The sequence below is a fragment of the Perna viridis genome, chromosome 5 (genome assembly GCF_037379345.1).
Source record: "Perna viridis isolate PV_CMFRI_1.1 ecotype Kerala chromosome 5, ASM3737934v1, whole genome shotgun sequence".
Taxonomy (NCBI): Eukaryota; Metazoa; Mollusca; class Bivalvia; order Mytilida; family Mytilidae; genus Perna; species Perna viridis.
Window position 1 is genome coordinate 29,281,427 of NC_142449.1, and position 23,739 is coordinate 29,305,165.

Below are 23,739 nucleotides of genomic sequence, written 5' to 3' on the forward strand. Positions count from 1 at the left end.
AAACAAATGAGCAACTAGGACTCCACTAAAAATGTGAGCATGGACGAGGTGCACTAGTAGGGTAAGCATCCTCTGCTTTTCTAGAATCTAGAAACACCTGCCGAGTTGCTCATAAAAAGTCAAGTCTGGGGTAGATGAAAGAGGAAAGTAAAACTATGACACATTGAACAAATCAGTTTTCATGGCACAGATGGATGACGACCATAAAACTTCTGTAGTGATGTATTGTAGCAATATAACCCTGTTCCAGAAGAGTTCTAGCGCAATACTTTAAGTCTGTGTAGTTTCGACAAGCTCTGTCATAACGTACAAGTTGTGATATTTACACTCCAAACGCAGGTGCTGAAGGGATGTTGCCACAGATGAAAGGACAGTTGGCAATTCTGAATGAAAAGCCATCACGTTTGTTGTAAAGTTTGTTCAATAGTTTTCCCTTACCATCGATTTTTAAGTGCAAGTCAGGATATGAGGCTGACTTCAAAGTGTCCATAGTATCGTTAATCTCAAGTTCTTTGGGGTAGAAGCGATGTATCAAATCTCCGAAATTAGGATTAAAGATAATGTCATCTATACATTGTATTGTGGAAACTGAGATTAAAGGATCTAGCTAAACAAATTTCTTTTTTTCTGATCAGATCAGCTACAAAGTCAGCCTCATAAGAGTGAAGGAGTAGGTCAGCAAGTAGAGGAGCACAATTTGTTCCCATTGGAATGCTGACCATTTATTGAAAAATGTGTCCACCACACTGGACAAATATATTGTCGATTAAAAATTCCAACATTTTGTAAACATCTTCTTCTGTATATTTGACAGATGATTTGGAATTATTTCTTACAAATACGAGGAATCTCTACCAAGAACTATATATTTGTATCTAGGTGTGCCATCTTTTTTAGAAAAAAAACGATGCATAATGTATTTAAGTCAGGATTTTAACTGAGTATGGGGAATAGAAGTATACATTGTTGAAAAATCCTAGGCTTTAATGCTATTGTATTCTGTTAATTATTAAGTCTTGAACTGATGGTCTCCAGAAGATCTTTCAAATTTTTCAAGAACCACATTAAATTAATACCACTACGGTAGTAACAAGTGTTGTGGTAGGACTGCAGACCTTCTTTGACAGCTGGAACCTCCTTCCTTTAATGGTTAGTACAATCATATCAAATTTCAGATCAATCGGTCAATCACAATTAAAGTTATCGCATGAAAATGAAGTATCCCAAGACAACATCAAAGAAGATGACGACTGCACCGTAACATTTTTATGACCCCCACATCTTTTGGCAATCGTATAAATATATCTTAGCCCATGTCACCTTGTGGTACAATATCAAGATATCAAGACATCCATTCAATGGAGGTCAAGTTGTTGTCCAGATATCAAGAAAATGAGTGTTCTTGCCACAACTTCTAAGCAATTCATGTCAAAACTCCCAAAAATCACTCCAAGCATTTCTTTTGTGGTATGACACCTTGTACAATTTCAAAGATTATATTCACATTGACTCATGTTATTGTCCGGTATCATAAAAATGCTTGCTACTGGCCCCTTTTTGTCCCCTAATTCCCAAACAGTTCAAGTCAAAACCCCCAAAGTCACTTCAAGGCTTTCTATTATGGTATGGCACATTCTGCTTTAATTTCATAGATATCTATATATACTTATACACAAGTTATTGAACATACATCATAAAATGCCTGTTTCTGACCCCTAATTCATAAAATTTTGCAGTCACAACCCCCAAAATCAATCCCAGGCTTCCTTTTTAAGTATGGCATCTTGTGGTATAATTTCATCGAGATCTGTACACTAACACTCAAGTTATTGAACGAACATGCAGTGTCTACAGACAAAGTCGACAGTATGATACCATTATATGAACATAAATATTTTGCAGTCTTATAATCATAATGCTTATGACTAAATCTTTTGCTATTACTGTTGCCTAGTAAGAACTACTTGATCAATCAGGATGGGTATCTGATCCAAGGGAAACATATTCCAAGTTAAACAAGATCAAGTTTTAGCCTTGAAGTAGTCCAATTTTCGGTTTCAGATATGTCATAACCGATGAGGCCTATTATGAAACCAGTTTTTCGGAGGCATCTTTCATGTTTGCTTTGGACTGCAATCCAAAATTGTACAGTTCCAATGTAATTGGCCAAAATCAATACTTTATTGTTAGACACAAAATGAATGTAAAATCCTCCTTATAAGTCCAATGAATATGACACTTGGAATAATAACTATACTTAACTATATAACAACAATACAAGCCATCAACATTTTCTTAAGGGTCCAGATGCCTCTGCCTAAAAACATTCAAGAAATCATGAATCAGTCATGTGACCTGTGCATGTCTTTCTAAAAATATATATATAGATAGGGGCCGGCCACACAGCACAGGGTCGAATAATGTATATATAAGCATACAAAAAAAAGTTCATTTATGATTTTTATGAACATATACAAACCACTTCTCTTTTCATCAGTTGGAGACAATTTTTCAATTTTTCCTTCATCTTTTTGATCATTCACAACAATTGTTCCTCCAAATGCATTTTCTGAAATTAAGTATGACAATTTTCAAAGCTAAGAGAAATAACCTATTGAAAAAAAAAACAACTATTCATTTCATTGCAGGCGTTCTAATCAGTTTCAACATTAACATGGTTAGGAACACAACATTTTGTTTGTACAATTTATGTAATTTACCATATACATGTAACATGGACTTAGAAAGCACCTGCCACCTCTCCTCCAATCATCAACTACAATAGGATTTCAAGATGCCATGTAATCTCCTAAATTAAAAAGATATCATACACCAAAAATGCATCTTTTATCAAAAGAACAGTTATAATAAACATATACTTACTACTTGACTGATCATCAGTTGCAGAAATATCCTGATTTTTTCTTGCATTTTTCTTATTATTCACAACAGATGTCCTTTCCAGATCTGAACTAATTGCTGAAATTAAGTATGTCAACTATTAAATATTAGAGGAATAAGTTCTAGAATGAAAACCTACGATATTTTCATATCATTGTCCTAATCAATTTAAACATGAGGGAGAAGAACACATCACTTTTTTGTATAATTATTGTAATCTAGCAATGTAATTAAACATAGACTAAGAAAACCCCATTCCCCTCCACTTGTTGGGCTCTCTCTAGTCATGAACTACATTATTATTTTCTGTTGCCATTAAGGTGGGATGATATACCAAACAGTCTTCCTGATGTATGTGGATTGAGATTTATTTTTGCTTGCAAAACCTTGTCCTGCTTCACCTGTCATTCATTAGTACTGTTGGTGCCCCACAAAATAAGAGGCTCCCAGGAGCCTGAATCCCTCACCTAGTTGAATTTTGCCTTTCAAAGGCAATAAATTAAACAAGAAGTAGTCCAACAATTTTGACTCAAGAAAACTTTGATAGGACTTGTCATAAGGATCATTTCATTTCAGTAAATGAAAGTCTAAATCTATCATAGTTTTCAAGACATTGGCTGAAAATGGTAAAAAAAAAAAAAACTGTCATTTTCCCCTGTCAAGGGCAATAACTCTTATAATCTGACACAGTTTATGCCTGATGACTTTTGTAGTCCTAAAAATAAGGATCATTTCAGCTATTGAAAGAATTTGGCTAAACCTAACAGTTTTGGAGATATATGCCAAAAAACTAATGCCTGACCCCTATGTTCTATTTTTAGTAACAGTGGCCATGTTTTTCGACGGATCAAAAAAACCCACTTCAATTCTATGCAGAATACCAGAAGGAACACTTATATCAGGTTTTGTTTTAATTGGTTAATTAGTGTCAGAGGAGAAGATTTGTGAAAGAAATAACAGTTAAAATAGCAGAAACTATTGGAAAAAGGGCAATAACTCCAACCTGGCTTAATAGATTAAAATGTAAATTTAACTGCAGATAGATCTAATCATCCTGCACACTTTTACCCTTTTCAAAATTGCCTAAATCTGACTATTGTCTGACCTCTATGTTCTATTTTAGTAATGGCAGCCATGCTTGTTGATGGATAAAAAAAAACACATCAGTTCTATGCAGGATAGCCCAAGGAACATTCATACCAAGTTTCATTCCAATTGGTCAAGTAGTGTCAGAGGAGAAGACTTTTGAAAGAAATAACATAAAAAATAGCAAAAAGAACATCGAAAAAGGGCCATAACTCCAACATGGCTTAATAGATTAAACAAAATGTTCATTTATGATATTTATGAACATATACAAACCACTTCTCTTTTCATCAGCTGGAGACAATTTTTCAATTTTTCCTTCATCTTTTTGATCATTCACAACATTTTCTGAAATTAAGTATGACATTTTTTTTAAAGATGAGAGAAATAACCTATTGAATAAAAAAAACAACTTTTCATTTCATTGTAGGCATTTTAATCAGTTTCAACATTAACATGGCTAGGAACACAACATTTCGTTTGTACAATTTATGTAATTTACCATATACATGTAACATGGACTTAGAAAGCACCTGCCACCTCTCCTCCAATCATCAACTACAATAGGATTTCAAGATGCCATGTAATCTCCTAAGTAAAAAAATCCATCATTCACCAAAAATTCATCTTTTATCAAAAGAACAGTTATAATAAACATATACTTACTACTTGACTGATCATCAGTTGCAGATATATCCTGATTTTTTCTTGCATTTTTCTTATTATTCATAACAGATGTCCTTTCCAGATCTGAACTAATTGCTGAAATTAAGTATGTCAACTATAAAATATTAGAGGAGTAAGTTCTAGAATGAAAACCTACAATATTTTCATATCATTGTCCTAATCAATTTAAACATGAGGGAGAAGAACACATCACTTTTTTTGTATAATTATTGTAATCTACCAAAGTAATTAAACATAGACTAAGAAAACCCCATTCCCCTCCACTTGTTGGGCTATTTCTAATCATGAACTACACTATTATTTTCTGTTGCCATTAAGGAGGGATGATATAGCGAACAGTCTTCCTGATGTATGTGGATCAAGATTTATTTTTGCTTGCAAAACCTTGTCCTGCTTCACCTGTCATTCATTAGTACTGTTGGTGCCCCACAAAACAAGAGGCTCCCAGGAGCCTGAATCCCTCACCTGGTTGAATTTTGTCTTTCAAAGGCAATAAATTAAACAAGAAGAAGTCCAACAATTTTGACTCAAGAAAACTTTGATAAGATTTGTCATAAGGATCATTTCAATAAATGAAAGTCTAAATCTATCATAGTTTACAAGACATTGGCTGAAAATTGTAAAAAAAAAACTGTCATTTTCCCCTGTCAAGGGCAATAACTCTTATAATCTGACACAGTTTATGCCTGATGACTTTTGTAGTCCTAAAAATAAGGATCATTTCAGCTATTGAAAGAATTTGGCTAAACCTAACAGTTTTGGAGATATATGCCAAAAAACTAATGCCTGACCCCTATGTTCTATTTTTAGTAACAGTGGCCATGTTTTTTGATGGATCAAAAAACCCCATTTCAATTCTATGCAGAATATCCCAAGGAACACTTATATCAAGTTTTGTTTCAATTAGTAAAATAGTGTCAGAGGAGAAGATTTTTGAAAGAAATAACAGTTAAAATAGCAGAAACTATTGGAAAAAGGGCAATCACTCCAACCTGGCTTAATAGATTAAAATGTAAATTTAACTGCAGATAGATCTCATCTTGCTGAACACTTTTACCCTTTTCAAAATTGCCTAAATCTAACTGTTTTGGAGATATATGCGAAAAACTATTGTCTGACCTCTATGTTTTATTTTTAGTAATGGCAGCCATGCTTTTTTAATGGATCCAAAAAAACCCACATCAGTTCCATGCAGTATAGCCCAAGGAACATTCATACCAAGTTTGGTTCTAATTGGTCAAGTAGTGTCAGAGGAGAAGATTTTTGAAAGAAATAACATAAAAAATAGCAAAAAGAACATTGAAAAAGGGCAATAACTCCACCATGGTTTAACAGATTAAACAAAATGTTCATTTATGATATTTATGAACATATACAAACCACTTCTCTTTTCATCAGCTGGAGACAATTTTTCAATTTTTCCTTCATCTTTTTGATCATTCACAACATTTTCTGAAATTAAGTATGACATTTTTTTTAAAGATGAGAGAAATAACCTATTGAATAAAAAAAACAACTTTTCATTTCATTGTAGGCATTATAATCAGTTTCAACATTAACATGGCTAGGAACACAACATTTCGTTTGTACAATTTATGTAATTTACCATATACATGTAACATGGACTTAGAAAGCACCTGCCACCTCTCCTCCAATCATCAACTACAATAGGATTTCAAGATGCCATGTAATCTCCTAAGTAAAAAAATCCATCATTCGCCAAAAATTCATCTTTTATCAAAAGAACAGTTATAATAAACATATACTTACTACTTGACTGATCATCAGTTGCAGATATATCCTGATTTTTTCTTGCATTTTTCTTATTATTCATAACAGATGTCCTTTCCAGATCTGAACTAATTGCTGAAATTAAGTATGTCAACTATAAAATATTAGAGGAATAAGTTCTAGAATGAAAACATACAATATTTTCATATCATTGTCCTAATCAATTTAAACATGAGGGAGAAGAACACATCACTTTTTTGTATAATTATTGTAATCTAGCAATGTAATTAAACATAGACTAAGAAAACCCCATTCCCCTCCACTTGTTGGGCTCTCTCTAGTCATGAACTACACTATTATTTTCTGTTGCCATTAAGGTGGGATGATATACCTAACAGTCTTCCTGATGTATGTGGATTGAGATTTATTTTTGCTTGCAAAACCTTGTCCTGCTTCACCTGTCATTCATTAGTACTGTTGGTGCCCCACAAAATAAGAGGCTCCCAGGAGCCTGAATCCCTCACCTGGTTGAATTTTGCTTTTCAAAGGCAATAAATTAAACAAGAAGTAGTCCAACAATTTTGACTCAAGAAAACTTGATAGGACTTGTCATAAGGATCATTTCAGTAAATGAAAGTCTAAATCTATCATAGTTTTCAAGACATTGGCTGAAAATGGTAAAAAAAAAACTGTCATTTTCCCCTGTCAAGGGCAATAACTCTTATAATCTGACACAGTTTATGCCTGAAGACTTTTGTAGTCCTAAAAATAAGGATCATTTCAGCTACTGAAAGAATTTGGCTAAACATAACAGTTTTCGAGATATATGCGAAAAACTAATGTCTGACCCCTATGTTCTATTTTAGTAACAGTGGCCATGTTTTTTGATGGATCAAAAAACCCCATTTCAATTCTATGCAGAATATCCCAAGGAACACTTATATCAAGTTTTGTTTCAATTAGTAAAATAGTGTCAGAGGAGAAGATTTTTGAAAGAAATAACAGTTAAAATAGCAGAAACTATTGGAAAAAGGGCAATCACTCCAACCTGGCTTAATAGATTAAAATGTAAATTTAACTGCAGATAGATCTCATCTTGCTGAACACTTTTACCCTTTTCAAAATTGCCTAAATCTAACTGTTTTGGAGATATATGCGAAAAACTATTGTCTGACCTCTATGTTTTATTTTTAGTAATGGCAGCCATGCTTTTTTAATGGATCCAAAAAAACCCACATCAGTTCCATGCAGTATAGCCCAAGGAACATTCATACCAAGTTTGGTTCCAATTGGTCAAGTAGTGTCAGAGGAGAAGATTTTTGAAAGAAATAACATAAAAAATAGCAAAAAGAACATCGAAAAAGGGCAATAACTCCACCATGGTTTAACAGATTAAACAAAATGTTCATTTATGATATTTATGAACATATACAAACCACTTCTCTTTTCATCAGCTGGAGACAATTTTTCAATTTTTCCTTCATCTTTTTGATCATTCACAACATTTTCTGAAATTAAGTATGACATTTTTTTTAAAGATGAGAGAAATAACCTATTGAATAAAAAAAACAACTTTTCATTTCATTGTAGGCATTATAATCAGTTTCAACATTAACATGGCTAGGAACACAACATTTCGTTTGTACAATTTATGTAATTTACCATATACATGTAACATGGACTTAGAAAGCACCTGCCACCTCTCCTCCAATCATCAACTACAATAGGATTTCAAGATGCCATGTAATCTCCTAAGTAAAAAAATCCATCATTCGCCAAAAATTCATCTTTTATCAAAAGAACAGTTATAATAAACATATACTTACTACTTGACTGATCATCAGTTGCAGATATATCCTGATTTTTTCTTGCATTTTTCTTATTATTCATAACAGATGTCCTTTCCAGATCTGAACTAATTGCTGAAATTAAGTATGTCAACTATAAAATATTAGAGGAATAAGTTCTAGAATGAAAACATACAATATTTTCATATCATTGTCCTAATCAATTTAAACATGAGGGAGAAGAACACATCACTTTTTTGTATAATTATTGTAATCTAGCAATGTAATTAAACATAGACTAAGAAAACCCCATTCCCCTCCACTTGTTGGGCTCTCTCTAGTCATGAACTACACTATTATTTTCTGTTGCCATTAAGGTGGGATGATATACCTAACAGTCTTCCTGATGTATGTGGATTGAGATTTATTTTTGCTTGCAAAACCTTGTCCTGCTTCACCTGTCATTCATTAGTACTGTTGGTGCCCCACAAAATAAGAGGCTCCCAGGAGCCTGAATCCCTCACCTGGTTGAATTTTGCTTTTCAAAGGCAATAAATTAAACAAGATGTAGTCCAACAATTTTGACTCAAGAAAACTTTGATAGGACTTGTCATAAGGATCATTTCAGTAAATGAAAGTCTAAATCTATCATAGTTTTCAAGACATTGGCTGAAAATGGTAAAAAAAAAAACTGTCATTTTCCCCTGTCAAGGGCAATAACTCTTATAATCTGACACAGTTTATGCCTGAAGACTTTTGTAGTCCTAAAAATAAGGATCATTTCAGCTACTGAAAGAATTTGGCTAAACATAACAGTTTTCGAGATATATGCGAAAAACTAATGTCTGACCCCTATGTTCTATTTTAGTAACAGTGGCCATGTTTTTTGATGGATCAAAAAACCCCATTTCAATTCTATGCAGAATATCCCAAGGAACACTTATATCAAGTTTTGTTTCAATTAGTAAAATAGTGTCAGAGGAGAAGATTTTTGAAAGAAATAACAGTTAAAATAGCAGAAACTATTGGAAAAAGGGCAATCACTCCAACCTGGCTTAATAGATTAAAATGTAAATTTAACTGCAGATAGATCTCATCTTGCTGAACACTTTTACCCTTTTCAAAATTGCCTAAATCTAACTGTTTTGGAGATATATGCGAAAAACTATTGTCTGACCTCTATGTTTTATTTTTAGTAATGGCAGCCATGCTTTTTTAATGGATCCAAAAAAACCCACATTAGTTCCATGCAGTATAGCCCAAGGAACATTCATACCAAGTTTGGTTCCAATTGGTCAAGTAGTGTCAGAGGAGAAGATTTTTGAAAGAAATAACATAAAAAATAGCAAAAAGAACATCGAAAAAGGGCAATAACTCCACCATGGTTTAACAGATTAAACAAAATGTTCATTTATGATATTTATGAACATATACAAACCACTTCTCTTTTCATCAGCTGGAGACAATTTTTCAATTTTTCCTTCATCTTTTTGATCATTCACAACATTTTCTGAAATTAAGTATGACATTTTTTTTAAAGATGAGAGAAATAACCTATTGAATAAAAAAAACAACTTTTCATTTCATTGTAGGCATTTTAATCAGTTTCAACATTAACATGGCTAGGAACACAACATTTCGTTTGTACAATTTATGTAATTTACCATATACATGTAACATGGACTTAGAAAGCACCTGCCACCTCTCCTCCAATCATCAACTACAATAGGATTTCAAGATGCCATGTAATCTCCTAAGTAAAAAAATCCATCATTCGCCAAAAATTCATCTTTTATCAAAAGAACAGTTATAATAAACATATACTTACTACTTGACTGATCATCAGTTGCAGATATATCCTGATTTTTTCTTGCATTTTTCTTATTATTCATAACAGATGTCCTTTCCAGATCTGAACTAATTGCTGAAATTAAGTATGTCAACTATAAAATATTAGAGGAATAAGTTCTAGAATGAAAACATACAATATTTTCATATCATTGTCCTAATCAATTTAAACATGAGGGAGAAGAACACATCACTTTTTTGTATAATTATTGTAATCTAGCAATGTAATTAAACATAGACTAAGAAAACCCCATTCCCCTCCACTTGTTGGGCTCTCTCTAGTCATGAACTACACTATTATTTTCTGTTGCCATTAAGGTGGGATGATATACCAAACAGTCTTCCTGATGTATGTGGATTGAGATTTATTTTTGCTTGCAAAACCTTGTCCTGCTTCACCTGTCATTCATTAGTACTGTTGGTGCCCCACAAAATAAGAGGCTCCCAGGAGCCTGAATCCCTCACCTGGTTGAATTTTGCTTTTCAAAGGCAATAAATTAAACAAGAAGTAGTCCAACAATTTTGACTCAAGAAAACTTTGATAGGACTTGTCATAAGGATCATTTCAGTAAATGAAAGTCTAAATCTATCATAGTTTTCAAGACATTGGCTGAAAATGGTAAAAAAAACTGTCATTTTCCCCTGTCAAGGGCAATAACTCTTATAATCTGACACAGTTTATGCCTGAAGACTTTTGTAGTCCTAAAAATAAGGATCATTTCAGCTACTGAAAGAATTTGGCTAAACATAACAGTTTTCGAGATATATGCGAAAAACTAATGTCTGACCCCTATGTTCTATTTTAGTAACAGTGGCCATGTTTTTTGATGGATCAAAAAACCCCATTTCAATTCTATGCAGAATATCCCAAGGAACACTTATATCAAGTTTTGTTTCAATTAGTAAAATAGTGTCAGAGGAGAAGATTTTTGAAAGAAATAACAGTTAAAATAGCAGAAACTATTGGAAAAAGGGCAATCACTCCAACCTGGCTTAATAGATTAAAATGTAAATTTAACTGCAGATAGATCTCATCTTGCTGAACACTTTTACCCTTTTCAAAATTGCCTAAATCTAACTGCTTTGGAGATATATAGGAAAAATTATTGTCTGACCTCTATGTTTTATTTTTAGTAATGGCAGCCATGCTTTTTTAATGGATCCAAAAAACCCACATCAGTTCCATGCAGTATAGCCCAAGGAACATTCATACCAAGTTTGGTTCCAATTGGTCAAGTAGTGTCAGAGGAGAAGATTTTTGAAAGAAATAACATAAAAAAATAGCAAAAAGAACATCGAAAAAGGGCAAAAACTCCACCATGGCTTAACAGATTAAACAAAATGTTCATTTATGATATTTATGAACATATACAAACCACTTCTCTTTTCATCAGCTGGAGACAATTTTTCAATTTTTCCTTCATCTTTTTGATCATTCACAACATTTTCTGAAATTAAGTATGACATTTTTTTTTAAAGATGAGAGAAATAACCTATTGAATAAAAAAACAACTTTTCATTTCATTGTAGGCATTATAATCAGTTTCAACATTAACATGGCTAGGAACACAACATTTTGTTTGTACAATTTATGTAATTTACCATATACATGTAACATGGACTTAGAAAGCACCTCTCCTCCAATCATCAACTACAATAGGATTTCAAGATGCCATGTAATCTCTTTTTTGTATAATTATTGTAATCTAGCAATTTAATTAAACATAGACTAAGAAAACCCCATTCCCCTCCACTTGTTGGGCTCTCTCTAGTCATGAACTACACTATTATTTTCTGTTGCCATTAAGGTGGGATGATATACCAAACAGTCTTCCTGATGTATGTGGATTGAGATTTATTTTTGCTTGCAAAACCTTATCCTGCTTCACCTGTCATTCATTAGTACTGTTGGTGCCCCACAAAACAAGAGGCTCCCAGGGGCCTGAATCCCTCACCTGGTTGAATTTTGCCTTTCAAAGGCAATAAATTAAAAAAGAAGTAGTCCAACAATTTTGACTCAAGAAAACTTTGATAGGACTTGTCATAAGGATCATTTCAGTAAATGAAAGTCTAAATCTATCATAGTTTTCAAGACATTGGCTGAAAATTGTAAAAAAAACCTGTCATTTTCCCCTGTCAAGGGCAATAACTCTTATAATCTGACACAGTTTATGCATGAAGACTTTTGGAGTCCTAAAAATAAGGATCATTTCAGCTATTGAAAGAATTTGGCTAAACAGTTTTGGAGATATATGCGAAAAACTAATGTCTGACCCCTATGTTCTATTTTTAGTAACAGTGGCCATGTTTTTCGACGGATCAAAAAACCCCATTTCAATTCTATGCAAAATACCCCAAGGAACACTTATATCAAGTTTTGTTTCAATTGGTAAAATAGTGTCAGAGGAGAAGATTTTTGAAAGAAATAACACTTAAAATAGCAGAAACTGTTGGAAAAAGGGCAATAACTAAAACCTGGCTTAATAGATTAAAATGTAAATTTAACTGCAGATAGATCTCATCATGCTGAACACTTTTACCCACGTCAGAATTTGGCTAAACGTAACAATTTTGGAGATATATGCAAAAAACTACTGTCTGACCCATATGTTCGATTTTCAGTAAAGACAGCCATGTTTTTGACAGATAAAAAATCCCCACATCCCCACATCAGTTCTATGCAGGGTACCCCAAGAAACATTCACACCAAGTTTGGTTCCAATTCATCAAGTAGTGTCAGAGAGGAAGAGTTTTGAAAAATTGTCAACAAAGACTATGAAGACTTGCATACCAAAAATCAGCTCAGTGTTTAGAAAAAAGTGTGGAAAACTTTCCATCAATTCAAGGGCCATAACTCAGACAAAAACCAGCAAAGCAGAACGAAACTTAACTTGATCTGTAACTCATCAGGGTAGATTTCAAGGGCCATAACTCAGACAAAAATCAGCAAAGTGGAACAAAACGTAAACTTGATCTATAACTCATCAAGGTTGACTCACATACCAAAATCAGCTCAATATCTGCAAGTATTTAGAAAAAGAGTTTGGAAAGCTTCAATTTTTTCCCCAACTGACGCACAGACGCAAGGTCGCATAGAGTGCAAATCTAAAATCCCCTTCAGCTAAAGCTGGTATGGGACTATTACTGAATTCAAGTATCAAAATAATTATGGAAATGCATGATGTTGGCCCCTTTTGGAATCCTAATTCCAAAACAATTCAAGTCATAACCTCTAAAAATCAATCCCACCCCCTGTTAAAATACAGCACCCTGCGGTACAGTTTCAAAGAGATCCATTCCTTTATAGTCAAGTAAACGTCAGAACATCATGTACACACTTTGTTCTGACCTTTATTTGGCACCTTTATCCTTAACAGTTCTAATCACAACCCCCAAAATCAATCAAACTCTTTCATTATAAAATATAACTTTGTGATACATTTTCAAAAAGACCCATACACATGTACTCTAGTTATTTTCCCAACACTTAAAGGTCTAAAGACCTCGCATGACTGTAGTAGCAACACTGGCAAGAACAATGATAACATCTAACCATTAAATAACCGTCCTTTAGATTTTTTGGGGTGGTATATAACCTATACTCTAAAATTCAATAATAAAAAAACAATACAGTACCCTGTGGCACAGTTCAAAGAGATCCATTCACATACACTTTAGTTATTACCCAACCCATAAAGGTCTAAAGATCTTGTATGACCACAATAGCAAAACTGACAACAACAACATTATCTAAATATTATTTAACCATCACTTAATTTTTTTGTATACAAACTACTTTTTAAAATTAAATGAAAAAAAAACAATATCTATTTTCTTCACCATATTCAAAGTTAAAATCATGGCACATTATATTTTATTGTATCTAATATGAACAGGACCCATAACTTAATATAGAATATGACTGAGAAACAGGAAGAAAGTTTGGCTTCTTAATATGTAGAACATGAACATGATGAACTCTTCAAACATAAAATGTGTTCTGGGTCCCTAAAATCAGACATGTCTTTTGTAAATAACTCAGGGGAGGTTTCTAAAAAAGCAGAGGATGCATATTTAACCATTGCTCCTTGTCCATGTTCCTAGTTTCAAGTACAGTATGGGATGCTCATTTACTTTTGTTTCTATGACCATGCTATTTTTTTCATTTTATGTCCTTTGTTGTGTGTATCTATTTGCATTGTCTGATTGTTGTGTGTGTAATATATGTTTTTTTAATTATTGTCAAAATCAAGGTTCCTTTGATGTCCCTTTAAAACAACCTAAACTGCATTCAATTTTTCAACAATAATTCAGAATTGTTATTAGAAACACATACTAACCATCACTCTCTTCATCAGCTGATAATATATCCTCTTGTTTTACTTCATCTATTTTATCACCTTTAATGGGCTTCATTTCCAGAAGTAAATTTTTTAAGGAGTAATCAAAGGAACCAAGGTTATAGCGGTGATCAAAAGAATGTAATCCAGGGACAAAGACCAGACATGGAAAACAGACATACACAGCAAAGAACATAAAGTAATTAAAATCAAACATTAAAATTAAAAAAAGCCAATGAGCAACTCAGACTCCACTAAAAACTGAGAGCATGGACCAGGTGCACCAGTAGGGTAGCTTTTCTCCAAACACACGACGAGTTGCTTATAAACAGTTTACTTTTGTTTCTATGACCATTCTATTTTTTTCATTTTATGTTCTTTGTTGTCTGTATCTATTTGCATTGTCTGATTGTTGTCTGTGGAATATGTGTTTTTTAATTATTGCTAAAATCAAGGTTCTTTTGACTTTCCTTTAAAACAACCTAAAATGAATTCAATTTTTCAACAATAATTGAGAATTGCTATTAGAAACACATACTAACCATCACTCTCTTCATCAGCTGGTGATATATCTTCTTGTTTTACTTCATCTTTTTCATCACCTTTAATGGGCTTCATTTCCAGAAGTAAACTCTTTTCTGAAATCAAGTATGAAAAGGAAAATAATCATACAAATGCCTCTTGTTGGCCCTTATTTGGTCCCTCCTTGATCTTGTGTGGACATTATGAACATACTTCTTGCAGGCCCGTTTTTGGACCCTTTTTTCATCTTTGTTTCCATGTGCTTGTCATTCTTTTTTTTAATTTTATGCTATTTGTTGTGTGTATATATTTTCATTGTTTGATTGTTGTCCCTGGATTGTGTTTTTTTTTTAATTATTGCTATAATCAAGGGTTTTTTTACTTCCCTTAAAAACAACCTAAAATGAATTCAATTTTTCAACAATAATTGAGAATTGTTATTAGAAACACATACTAACCATCACTCTTTTCATCAGCTGGTAATATATCCTCTTGTTTTACTTCATCTTTTTTATCACCTTTAATGGGCTTCATTTCTAAAATAAGTATGACAACTTTTTAAGAAGTAATCAAAGGAACCAAGGTTATAGCGGTGATCAAAAGAATGTAATCCAGGGACAAAGACCATACATGGAAAACAGACATACATAACAAAGAACATCAAGTAATCAAAATCAAACATTAAAATTAAAAAAAGCTAATGAGCAACTCGGACTCCACTAAAAATTGAGAGCATGGACCAGGTGCATCAGTAGGGTAGCGTTCTCTGCTTTTCTCGAAACACCCAACAAGTTGCTTATAAACAGTTAAATCTGGGGTAGACAAAATAGGAAAGGAAAACTATGACACGTTGAACAAAAGAATTTTCATGGTGCAGATGAATACACCGTAATGATCCACGAGTTCATGATGATGACTATAAAACTTCTGTAGTGATGACTTCAATCTTGTAGCAACATAACCCATTTCCAGAAGCCTATTTCTTAGAAATTTAGCACAATACAAAAAGTCTGCATGTGTCGTCAAGCTCTGGCATAATGTATGAGTTGTGATATAAACACTCCCTACGCATGTGCTGAAATGATGTTGCCACAATTGAAAGGAAAGTTGACAATTCTGATGAAGTCATCACGTTTATTGTAAAGTTTGGTCAATGCTTTTCCTTTACCATTGATTTCCAAGTGAAGAGGGAGATATGAGGCTGACTTCACGTCTGTTCTATTCTTTATCTTAAGTTCTTTGGGGTAAATGCGATGTATCAAATCCCCAAACTTACGATTGTTTAAAGACAATATGTCATCTATACAGCGGAAACTGAGTTTAAAGGATATAGCTAAACGATATTCTTTCTTTCGGATCAGATCAACTCAAATCAGCCTCATAAGAGTGAAGGAATAGGACAGCAAGTAAAAAGAGCACCATTTGTTCCCAGTGGAATGCCAACCGTTTGTTGAAAAACGCGACCACAACACTGGACAAATATGTTGTCGATTATAGATTCCAATATTTTGTAAACATCTTCTTCTGTATATTTGGAAGCTAATTTGGAATTCTTTCTTACAAAGTATGAGGAATCTCTACCAAGAACTACATATTTGTATCTAGGTGTCATTTATAAATAACTCAGGGGGTGTTTCTAAAAAAGCAGAGGATGCATATTTAACCATTGCTCCTTGTCCATGTTCCTAGTTTCAAGTAGAGTATGGGATGCTCAATTACTTTTGTTTCTATGACCATGCTATTTTTTTCATTTTATGTCCTTTGTTGTGTGTATCTATTTGCATTGTCTGATTGTTGTCTGTGGAATATGTGTTTTTTAATTATTGCTAAAATCAAGGTTCTTTTGACTTTCCTTTAAAACAACCTAAAATGAATTCAATTTTTCAACAATAATTGAGAATTGCTATTAGAAACACATACTAACCATCACTCTCTTCATCAGCTGGTGATATATCTTCTTGTTTTACTTCATCTTTTTCATCACCTTTAATGGGCTTCATTTCCAGAAGTAAACTCTTTTCTGAAATCAAGTATGAAAAGGAAAATAATCATACAAATGCCTCTTGTTGGCCCTTATTTGGTCCCTCCTTGATCTTGTGCGGACATTATGAACATACTTCTTGCAGGCCCGTTTTTGGACCCTTTTTTCATCTTTGTTTCCATGTGCTTGTCATTCTTTTTTTTAATTTTATGCTATTTGTTGTGTGTATATATTTTCATTGTTTGATTGTTGTCCCTGGATTGTGTTTTTTTTTTTAATTATTGCTATAATCAAGGGTTTTTTTACTTCCCTTAAAAACAACCTAAAATGAATTCAATTTTTCAACAATAATTGAGAATTGCTATTAGAAACACATACTAACCATCACTCTCTTCATCAGCTGGTGATATATCTTCTTGTTTTACTTCATCTTTTTTATCACCTTTAATGGGCTTCATTTCCAGAAGTAAACTCTTTTCTAAAATAAGTATGAAAACTTTTTAAGGAGTAATCAAAGGAACCAAGGTTATAGCAGTGATCAAAAGAATGTAATCCAGGGACAAAGACCAGACATGGAAAACAAACATACTCAACAAAGAACATAAAGTAATTAAAATCAAACATTAAAATTAAAAAAAGCCAATGACCAACTCGGACTCCACTAAAAACTGAGAGCATGGACCAGGTGCACCAGTAGGGTAGCTTTCTCTGCTTTTCTCGAAACACCCGACGAGTTGCTTATAAACAGTTAAGTCCGGAGTAGACAAAATAGGAAAGGAGAACTATGACACGTTGAACAAAGGAGTTTTCATGGTGCAGATGGATACACCGTAATGATCCACCAGTTCATGATGATGACTATAAAACTTCTGTAGTGATGACTTCAATCTTGTTGCAACATAACCCATTTTCAGAAGCCTATTTCTTAGAATTTTACCGCAATACAAAAAGTCTGCATGTGTCGGTAAGCTCTGGCATAATGTATGAGTTCTGATATAAACACTCCATATGCATGTGCTGAAGTGATGTTGCCACAATTGAAAGGAAAGTTGACAATTCTGATGAAGTCATCACGTTTATCGTAAAGTTTGGTCAATGCTTTTCCTTTACCATTGATTTCCAAGTGAAGAGGGAGATATGAGGCTGACTTCACATCTGTTCTATTCTTTATCTTAAGTTCTTTGGGGTAAATGCGATGTATCAAATCCCCACACTTACGATTGTTTAAAAACAATATGTCATCTATATAGCGGAAACTGAGTTTAAAGGATATAGCTAAACGATATTCTTTCTTTCGGATGGGATCGACTAAACAATCAGCCTCATAAGAGTGAAGGAATAGGACAGCAAGAAAAAGAGCACCATTTGTTCCCATTGGAATGCCAACCGTTTGTTGAAAAACGTGACCACAACACTGGACAAATAAGTTGTCAATTATAGATTCCAACATTTTGTAAACATCTTATGTATATTTGGAAGCTAATTTGGAATTCTATCTTACAAAGTATGAGGAATCTCTACCAAGAACTACATATTTGTATCTAGGTGTCATTTATAAATAACTCAGGGGGTGTTGCTAAAAAAAAGCCGAGGATGCATATTTAACCATTACTCCTTGTCCATGTTCCTAGTTTCAAGTAGAGTGTGGGATGCTCATTTACTTTCATTTCTATGACCAAGCTATTTTTTTTTAACTTTATTTCTTTGTTGTGTGTATCTATTTGCATTGTCTGATTGTTGTCTGTGGAATATGTGTTTTTTAATTATTGCTAAAATCAAGGTTCTTTTGACTTTCTTTTGTAGGACTTATCATTAGGATCATTTTAGCAATTGAAAGTTTCTTTTCATCCATCAGTTTTCAAATATTGGCTGAAATCTGTGAAAAAAGAGTCATTTTTCACCATTCAAGGGCAATAACAGTAACAAGGAGATATCTGCCAACTTTGATCCCTGGGGACTTTTGTAGGCCTTATAATAAGGATCATTTCAGCAAATGAAAGAATTTGGCTAAACCTAACAGTTTTGGAGATGTATGTGAAAAACTATTGTCCAACTCCTATGTTCTATATTTAGAAACCATTGCCATGTTTCTTTGATGGATAAAAAACCCCTGTATCAGTTCTATTAACGATACCCCAAGGACATTCAAACCAAGTTTGGTTCCAATTGGTCGAGTAGTGTCAGAAGAAAAGATTTTTGAATTCACTACTGTCTCATCACACTGTTCTATTTTTAGTAACAGGAGTCATGTTTTGTTAACAGATCAAAAATCCCCACATTAGTTCTATGCAGGATACCCCAAGAAACATTAATACCAAGTTTAGTTCCAATTGGTCAAGTAGTGTTAGATGAGAAAAACTTTGAAAAAAATTGTTAACAACGGACAGACGACAAAGATGGAAGCCAAATGATGGCAATAGCTCACATGGTCTTCAGCAAGGTAAGCTAAAAAGGAGGTGCATAATGGGAACATGACATAAAGACTGTGATTGTTTCATTAAAATCAATTCAGTGATGGAGAAGATTAACGGATAAGAGATGGGTTCCCCTCTGCGTAAGGGGAAAAATACAGATGGAAGAAAGAAAGGACAGACACAATCCTATTACCATATCCACCTGCCCATTTCCAAAATATTAAGACTTTTTAAATAAAGAGCTGCATTTTAAGCGCACGATACGCCAGTGGCCCTTTTAACTTATCCTTATGCTTTTAATGAATTTATATGATCAACTAGAAATACTGAGAGCCCTGTCAATTACCCTATCCCACCCACCCAACCCCCCCCCAAAAAAAAAGAAGTAAATTAAAGAACCTTAGTGAGTGTGCTCACATACCCCACACGTCACCATGTTGGATACTCAAGTCAATTTGTTTGTAAGAGAAATACATGTAGATGGACCCCAATAAAAAGAGGAATAAAAATGTTTTTTAGGCTTTTAAGATTTAGACGTAACTAAATTCTACACTTGACCTGTAACTTATCATGGTGAACTTAACTACCAAAAATCATGTCATAATCTGCAAGCACTTAGAAAAAAAGTCTACAAAATGATTATTTCTGTGAATTTAACTAAGTTCATGACCGTAATTTCGGTAAAAATCATCGTAGCGGAACCAACTACAAACCTGTGGTAATACTTATCATAGTAAATTTATATAAAGAAACTCACATCAATATCTGCAAGTGTTTAGAAAAAAAGTCCAGAAAACTGTTATTTCTGTGAATTTTGCAAAGTTCAAGACCAGTAATTTCAATAAAAATCATCAGAACAATAAGAAACGTAAACTTGACCTGTAACTTATCATGGTGAACTTGTATACCAAAAATCATGTTAGTATCTGCAAGTGTTTAGAAAAAAAGTCCAGAAAACTGTTATTTCTGTGAATTTTGCAAAGTTCAAGACCAGTAATTTCAATAAAAATCATCAGAACAATAAGAAACGTAAACTTGACCTGTAATTTATCATGGTGAACTTGTATACCAAAAATCATGTTAGTATCTGCAAGTGTTTAGAAAAAAAGTCAGGAAAACTGTTATTTCTGTGAATTTGACTAAGTTCAAGGCCCGTAATTTCGGTAAAAAACATTGGAGCGGAATGAAAGTTAAACTTGACCTGTAACTTATCATGGTGAACTAATATATCAAATATCATGTAAATATCTGTGTTTGGAAACTGAAGATGGACTGACAGACTGACAGGTCAAAAACATTATACCCTAAAAAATGCACAAAAAATTTGGCACTATCAAGGCTACCTGAAGTTTGTTGTTTTGATTTTTCACCCATACATATCTATCTTGTTTAAAATACACTTTTCTAAAAAGGTTACCAAGTACCTGTTTATTTTCATTAGTCGATCATCATAACAAATGGTCTGTTTTAAAGAATTTTTCAACAAATAAAATTTCATTGGCCGTGTCCAGCTTTTTTTTAAAGAGTAAAACTTCATAACACAGACATGTAAAATTTGACATTTATACAAATCAGAAGGGAGCTTAAAGATTCATAACACAGGAACGAAAAATCTGAAATTTATAAAAAAATCAAAAGGGAGCTTACATCAATAGATGTGAACAATGCATCAAAGTTTCATAAAAGTAGGCAAAAGTGTTTTTGAGTTATTGTCCAAAAACTTGAAAATCACCCTTTTTTATGTAAAAAAATTCACAAAACGGAAACGAAAAATCTGAAATTTAAAAAAATCGAAAGGGAACTTATTTCATTAGATATGAACAATTCACCAAAGTTTCATCAAAGTTGGTGAAAGTGTTTTCGAGTTATTTTCCGAAGTGCGGACAACGGACAGACATTCAACGGTGTACCATAATATGTCACGTCTTAAAATGAATGTGAACAATGACTTAGACTAGAGACAGAAAGTGATGACATGATTTTAAAGTGAAAACACCAAGTGTTGGTTATTGAAATAAGTCCAAAGCAGCCCTTTGACATACTGCTGGACAAAACTATGAAATTATGAAACAAGCAGCTATCATATCAATCAGTAATAAAATTACCTTTGTTTCCTTTGAAACACCATATTTTCTTCCGATAGGCAATAATTATAAGACCCAATCTACAAAAGAAATACAATATTAAATTACTTTGTCACATGTTCACTGTGGAATATAGTTTCTCAGCATATGCAATACCCACTGAAGCTCAAGAGTAATTTTATGTAAGCAGGGTTTTCACTACTCCAAAAAAATTACAAGCCCAATGACTCCATTGGCACAAAAAGTCCTGTTTAAAATGTAGAAGGTCCCACAAAATTGACAGATCTTATGTTGTTAATAATGTGTGGTCATGTTTTGGTTTTGTTTGTAAAAAGGTCATTGGTCACATGTTTTATTGGTACATATCAATGTTAAAAGCATGCAACAATTCCATTTTAATACTTCTGCCTGTACACACTTTGCCTTTATCTACAAAATGCGGACAGCTAAATTAACGCAACAAGGAAATCATATATTCTTACTGACTTAAAGGTAGTCCATTTTTCGTCAGGTTGTACAATGTTCCAAATAGCATAGTTTTAATTAGATTTGTCTGTAAATCATCATTTTGATATGCAAACGAAACATCAAAAATTAAACATTCAATCAAGCACGTCTATGATAAAAGTTGCTTTAAAATGTACAATGCCGTCTATGTAAAATTATGATGGGTCTATGTTGACAAAAAAAATCTGTTTCTAAAACTGAATAATTACTCGTGGTTTCATTTATGTAAGACCACAAAGGGCAAAATTCAAAATTATGATAATGATTAATATCTCAAGGCTTTTAGAAAAAAAAGTCTTAAAACTGATCACAACAGTTATTTTTCTAAGTTAAGGGGGGATAACTCCATCAAAAATCAAAGGACCACAACAAAGCTCAAACAACATCTGCAAGCCAGCAATATATACCTGCATTCAATAAATGATATAAAAGTAATTATATCTGGACTACATTTTTTTTTGTGATGTTCAGAAATAGTAGGGAAGTTCCTAGAGACAGAAATATACAAGAGATTTGCAACTTACTGAAATCTCATATTAACACACAGCAGGGAACAAGATCTTGAACTTACTAAATCAACAACTACAACTTGACTTTAAATAATCTTAAATAAATAAAGTATTGCGAATATTGAAATATAAACCTTAAGTTTCCCATTCCATATTATCTTAGCTTTATGTTTATACCACATTTTTCTTTCTACCAAAACAAACAAATAGGAAGTATAGAAAATAAGTTACCTAACCCCTGATTTTTTTTACCAAAATGAAAATAATTCTAAACTAAATTCATAATTTTCATTTTAACCTATCACAATGTTTTTGTTTCAAAAGATAATTAAGTAGCAGTCATTCTAAAAATCAGACAGAAGGTAATTCATGCATGTTAAAAACCCACCAAAATCAGTTTTATTTCTTGTTCTGACACAGTTACTGATCACATAACCAGTCTTACTTTTTCTTTGTTTTTGGTTGTTGCACTTATTAGATAAAAAATATACAGATTGTACATGCAATTGGAACTTTGCAAGAGTTATTGTTCTTAAAAGTGCAGACCTGAATCCAGAAATGATTACTGTTTTATGAAAGAGTAGCATATGCAGATTGATAAAGCATTGTTTGTTTGGTGGGTTTTTCTTTACCATGAATCACTTCACCATTGTCAGTGTCTAAATTTCGTATGGACTGGTACTTAAATCAAATCTTCAGTTACCTTTGTTTATGTCTTTTAGGCATCAGATACAATTCATTTCAGATCATTTCATCAAAAGGGGAAAAAAAAGTTTAATAAATAAGTGGAACGGTCAAGGAATCACAAGCACCTATATGAAAAGCATAGCTTTAAGTACAGCGGTACCAGACTATGAATCTGTCAATACCCCATATAAATCCTTGAGCAAGTAACCTGGTTAGTATATAGTCTCTGTATGGATAAATGAAAAAATATGGAATTTGTATTATATTTTAAGCATGCAATGTAGAAAAGAATTTATATGCTTTAAAGGGCGGAAATTCATAATGGAAATCTGATGTTAATGTAATAATTGACGAAGAATGCCTTCATTTATAAACAACAATACCTAGAACAAATAAGTAAAATTACTTACACAACTAAAGCTACCACAACCACAGGTACTAAAGTATCAATATAATCACTATTCTTATCATCTTTAGAATTTATCATCTCATCTGAAATATAAATATAACATGAATTATACCAGACTCCACTTAAGGGTCACTTATTCCTTATATTATTTATGTGAATATACAATTCGTACTGGACTCAGTTATTATGGTGAATAAACTACAAACTTTGACACACAATATGCTGTCAATTCTACAACACCCAACT

General features: G+C 32.9%; 1 protein-coding gene across 1 annotated transcript in view; it reads right to left on the reverse strand.

Annotated features, from left to right (window-relative positions):
• Positions 1 to 23,739, reverse strand: part of LOC148617000 (uncharacterized) — a 52,837-nt gene that overhangs the window by 15,341 nt on the left and 13,757 nt on the right. The window contains exons 4-20 of the mRNA XM_088584226.1: positions 23,495 to 23,576; positions 21,403 to 21,461; positions 17,266 to 17,361; positions 16,827 to 16,922; positions 15,361 to 15,438; positions 14,923 to 15,018; positions 11,417 to 11,488; positions 10,021 to 10,116; positions 9,631 to 9,702; positions 8,232 to 8,327; positions 7,842 to 7,913; positions 6,445 to 6,540; positions 6,055 to 6,126; positions 4,654 to 4,749; positions 4,264 to 4,335; positions 2,884 to 2,979; positions 2,480 to 2,569 (exon numbers count right to left, since the gene is read on the reverse strand). Of these exons, the coding sequence (XP_088440352.1) occupies positions 2,480 to 2,569; positions 2,884 to 2,979; positions 4,264 to 4,335; positions 4,654 to 4,749; positions 6,055 to 6,126; positions 6,445 to 6,540; positions 7,842 to 7,913; positions 8,232 to 8,327; positions 9,631 to 9,702; positions 10,021 to 10,116; positions 11,417 to 11,488; positions 14,923 to 15,018; positions 15,361 to 15,438; positions 16,827 to 16,922; positions 17,266 to 17,361; positions 21,403 to 21,461; positions 23,495 to 23,576 (1,437 nt within the window). The remainder of the gene's footprint in view (positions 1 to 2,479; positions 2,570 to 2,883; positions 2,980 to 4,263; positions 4,336 to 4,653; positions 4,750 to 6,054; positions 6,127 to 6,444; positions 6,541 to 7,841; positions 7,914 to 8,231; positions 8,328 to 9,630; positions 9,703 to 10,020; positions 10,117 to 11,416; positions 11,489 to 14,922; positions 15,019 to 15,360; positions 15,439 to 16,826; positions 16,923 to 17,265; positions 17,362 to 21,402; positions 21,462 to 23,494; positions 23,577 to 23,739) is intronic.